We start from the raw sequence: 4,811 nt of genomic DNA on the forward strand, positions 1-4,811 counted from the left end.
AATGCTGTCGAGACGACTTTGGGTCCAGTTAGCAACCTAAATGCAAATGAAGCCAGGATCTTGTCTGGACTGACGGCGGGCTGGACGATAGAGGACAGAAACGTACTGATGATATCATTCATACTGATGGTGGATGGACGGCGGCCTGTATGTGTGTAGCGCCTTCTTAGGGATCTACAACCCCCCCAAGGCGCTTTGCAACACAGTCAGTCATCCACACATTCACACACTGGTGATGATGAGCTACGATATAGCTACAGCTGACCTGGAGCACACAGGCGCCACCGATCCCTCCGACCACCACCAGCAGTGTCTTGCCCAAGAGCACAACAGCAGCATCCACTGCTGGGAGCTGGGATTGAACCTGCAACCTGGACTACCTGCTCTAGCTCCTGAGCTGCTGCTGCTGTACATGGATGGATGGGTGAAGGCTCACCTCTTGGTTTCTGCATTCATATTTATTCTAATCTAAATGAGCTCTTCGGCCCTTAGTTGGGCTGTAATCCATCACCACGGCTCAGATTAATAATCCACTCTGGGCCGTTTGCCTTCGGCCATTTGGCCGGTTCATCTGTGTTCAGGAGGAGAATTTAGTTGGATTGAGGGAAAGATTAGAGAAGCAGGTTGACAGGATGTCAGGACAAGGTCAAAGGTCAACATGGAGGAAGACGTGTTTTGTACCAATGAATTATAAAATGATCGGATGTCTTCGGCACGTTTTTGGGTCCCAACAGAACGTTTCTGTTTTAACCTCTGAGCTAACAGCTGTCCGCCCTCCTGTCCAGATGACACGATGTCCGCCAGCAGCAACATGGACATGGAGGACCGAGTGTCCCATCTGGAGCAGCGCTTACAGCTGCAGGAGGATGAGATCCAGCTGCTGAAGGCGGCTCTGGCGGATGCCCTGCGCCGGCTGGGTTACTGTGAGGAGCAGAACCAGGGGGTCCAGACAGGAGGTGTTCAGTCTGGGAGGAGAGCTCTGGCTGCTGCAGCTCCAGCACCTCCCATCAAGGGTAAGTACACCTCCTCTAGACCTCGTTGGAAAACCGTACGACATGAAAATGTCTGACAGAACTCCAGAAACCAAACTCACGCGGTGCTGCCGCCGTGGAAGTAACTTATCTGCTGCTGATGTTTTCCTGCAGACGCGTTAGCTGGAAGTCAGGCTAATGCTAGCTCTCTTCCTCTGGTCAGCTGGTGTTCTGATGCTAAAGGGATGTCCCGCCCCTCGGTGAACTCTGGTCTGTGGCCAATTCCCAGAGTTGGATAAGTAGGAAAAGCATTTCGTAACCAGCCCAGACGTTTTCCTGACCTGGAAGCATTTTGTTAGCTTTAGCTTAGCATGAACAATGTAAGTGAATGGTAACAGTTAGCATTTAGTGTGAAAAAGTCATGAAACAACAATGATCCTAATTATTCTTGGTGACCTCAAAAACCAACTCCAAATGAAAATAACAGGAAACAGGAAGGAGTCAGAGCCGAAGACACGGCCACATCTGTCTGTTTGAGTTCCAGTGACTGACATGCTAGCTGTTGCCGTTCGCTTACATTATTTATGCTAAGCTAATCTGTTACCGTCAGGTCTGGGCTGGTTAAAATGTTTTTCCCACTGATGTAACTCTTGGGAATGTGGAACAGGTTCGGTGGAATATCGCTGAAGTTCCTGGTCATGTTTCCCTGGTACCGATCAGAAAACCGTTTCTTCTTCTTCTATTTTTATATCGTTTTTTAAACAGACCAGTGGACTCCAGACCAGCATAAGGTTAAAGCAAGGAGGATCACAGTGTAGGGAGACAGTTTAAGGCCACAGACTCTCCCTCTTTCCCACAGAAAGTGTTTTCAACAGCAGCTGGATCTGTTTATGAAGGTGTTTATGAAGGTGTTTATAAAGGTGTTTATGAAGGTGTTTATGAAGGTGTTTATAAAGGTGTTTATGAAGGTGTTTATGAAGGTGTTTATGAAGGTGTTTATGAAGGTGTTTATAAAGGTGTTTATGAAGGTGTTTATAAAGGTGTTTATGAAGGTGTTTATAAAGGTGTTTATGAAGGTGTTTATGAAGGTGTTTATGAAGGTGTTTATGAAGGTGTTTATGAAGGTGTTTATGAAGGTGTTTATAAAGGTGTTTATGAAGGTGTTTATAAAGGTGTTTATGAAGGTGTTTATGAAGGTGTTTATGAAGGTGTTTATAAAGGTGTTTATGAAGGTGTTTATGAAGGTGTTTATGAAGGTGTTTATGAAGGTGTTTATGAAGGTGTTTATGAAGGTGTTTATAAAGGTGTTTATAAAGGTGTTTATGAAGGTGTTTATGAAGGTGTTCATGAAGGTGTTTATAAAGGTGTTTATAAAGGTGTTTATGAAGGTGTTTATGAAGGTGTTTATGAAGGTGTTTATGAAGGTGTTCATGAAGGTGTTTATAAAGGTGTTTATAAAGGTGTTTATGAAGGTGTTTATGAAGGTGTTTATGAAGGTGTTTATGAAGGTGTTTATGAAGGTGTTTATGAAGGTGTTTATGAAGGTGTTTATGAAGGTGTTTATAAAGGTGTTTATAAAGGTGTTTATGAAGGTGTTTATGAAGGTGTTTATAAAGGTGTTTATGAAGGTGTTTATGAAGGTGTTTATAAAGGTGTTTATGAAGGTGTTTATGAAGGTGTTTATAAAGGTGTTTATGAAGGTGTTTATGAAGGTGTTTATGAAGGTGTTTATGAAGGTGTTTATGAAGGTGTTTATGAAGGTGTTTATAAAGGTGTTTATAAAGGTGTTTATGAAGGTGTTTATGAAGGTGTTCATGAAGGTGTTTATAAAGGTGTTTATGAAGGTGTTTATGAAGGTGTTTATAAAGGTGTTTATGAAGGTGTTTATGAAGGTGTTTATAAAGGTGTTTATGAAGGTGTTTATGAAGGTGTTTATAAAGGTGTTTATGAAGGTGTTTATGAAGGTGTTTATGAAGGTGTTTATGAAGGTGTTTATGAAGGTGTTTATAAAGGTGTTTATGAAGGTGTTTATAAAGGTGTTTATGAAGGTGTTTATAAAGGTGTTTATGAAGGTGTTTATGAAGGTGTTTATGAAGGTGTTTATGAAGGTGTTTATGAAGGTGTTTATGAAGGTGTTTATAAAGGTGTTTATGAAGGTGTTTATAAAGGTGTTTATGAAGGTGTTTATGAAGGTGTTTATGAAGGTGTTTATAAAGGTGTTTATGAAGGTGTTTATGAAGGTGTTTATGAAGGTGTTTATGAAGGTGTTTATGAAGGTGTTTATGAAGGTGTTTATGAAGGTGTTTATAAAGGTGTTTATAAAGGTGTTTATGAAGGTGTTTATGAAGGTGTTCATGAAGGTGTTTATAAAGGTGTTTATAAAGGTGTTTATGAAGGTGTTTATGAAGGTGTTTATGAAGGTGTTTATGAAGGTGTTCATGAAGGTGTTTATAAAGGTGTTTATAAAGGTGTTTATGAAGGTGTTTATGAAGGTGTTTATGAAGGTGTTTATGAAGGTGTTTATGAAGGTGTTTATGAAGGTGTTTATGAAGGTGTTTATAAAGGTGTTTATAAAGGTGTTTATGAAGGTGTTTATGAAGGTGTTTATAAAGGTGTTTATGAAGGTGTTTATAAAGGTGTTTATAAAGGTGTTTATGAAGGTGTTTATGAAGGTGTTTATGAAGGTGTTTATAAAGGTGTTTATAAAGGTGTTTATGAAGGTGTTATGAAGGTGTTTATGAAGGTGTTTATGAAGGTGTTTTATGAAGGTGTTTATGAAGGTGTTTATAAAGGTGTTTATGAAGGTGTTTATGAAGGTGTTTATGAAGGTGTTTATGAAGGTGGTTATGAAGGTGTTTATGAAGTGTTTATGAAGGTGTTTATGAAGGTGTTTATAAAGGTGTTTATGAAGGTGTTTATGAAGGTGACGGCTGCTGACCCAACCCTCGGCTCTGTGGCGCGCCCACCTGCAGAAATATTCCTGCTGATCTGAATTCTGATTCATGTTGAAGACATGTTGATGGTTACAAAGGAAAGTGGCTCAGACAGTAAAGGTGGTGTTTGTTTTTTATGGGAAAATGACTTTTATTAAGATTCTGAATAGATGCATTAGAGTATTTGTGGAAACGACTAATCGGCCATTTTTGTTGCCAGGATTCTTTCTTTGCTTTGACTCGTTTGTGCTGAAACAGAAACAGCAGCAGGACGTTTCAGAGGACATCTTGTTGGTTCCACTTAGTCGTTTCTCTGGTTGAAACCTTCTGAAGTCTCATTGTTCCACCAGATCCACGGATTTGGTTTAATTCTCTAGTAAAATAATCTGCCGCCACTGAAACCCTTAGCAGGTCCTGATGCTGGAGACGATGTCTAGAGCTTCCTTTACAACCCGATTTAGAGTCGTTCTTCACTCTTCCAGTGCGTCAGCTGCTGCAGGCTCTGCCCTCCAGACCGCTGAACAACGGCTACGCTCAACAGAAGCGCCTCCTTTCCTCTCCGTCGTCTCCAAAGAAGGAGGTGCTGCAGTCCATCAAAAGGTAAGATCAGAAACTCTCTTTCTTTCTTTTAGTTTCTTTATGATCGTCAGAAATGTAAAAAGAGGGAAACGAGTGTAAAAAAGGTTTTCCTTTTGGTTCTCGTTAAAATAATCTGAACTATTCTGGATCTTTTATGAGATGATTCCAGCTTTAGCTCTTAGCTGCTTGTTCCAGAGGAGTCTGAACCTTCTCCTCCTTTAGGAAGAGCATGTCAACGGAGCGCCTCACGCTGGTGAGGAGAGAGATGGCAGCGGGAGAGTCGGAGTCGGACCACCTCCTCCAGCAGCTCCTCTGCTGGGAAAAGGTA

At 41.1% G+C, this 4,811-nt stretch overlaps 1 protein-coding gene across 1 annotated transcript in view; it reads left to right on the plus strand.

Moving 5' to 3' along the window:
- The window catches only part of eml2 (EMAP like 2), a 32,237-nt gene that overhangs the window by 7,084 nt on the left and 20,342 nt on the right, over positions 1-4,811 (plus strand). The window contains 4 exon segments of the mRNA XM_070543702.1: positions 786-1,013; positions 4,387-4,504; positions 4,706-4,748; positions 4,750-4,808. Of these exon segments, the coding sequence (XP_070399803.1) occupies positions 786-1,013; positions 4,387-4,504; positions 4,706-4,748; positions 4,750-4,808 (448 nt within the window).

Source organism: Nothobranchius furzeri, chromosome 13 (genome assembly GCF_043380555.1).
Source record: "Nothobranchius furzeri strain GRZ-AD chromosome 13, NfurGRZ-RIMD1, whole genome shotgun sequence".
Lineage (NCBI taxonomy): Eukaryota > Metazoa > Chordata > Actinopteri > Cyprinodontiformes > Nothobranchiidae > Nothobranchius > Nothobranchius furzeri.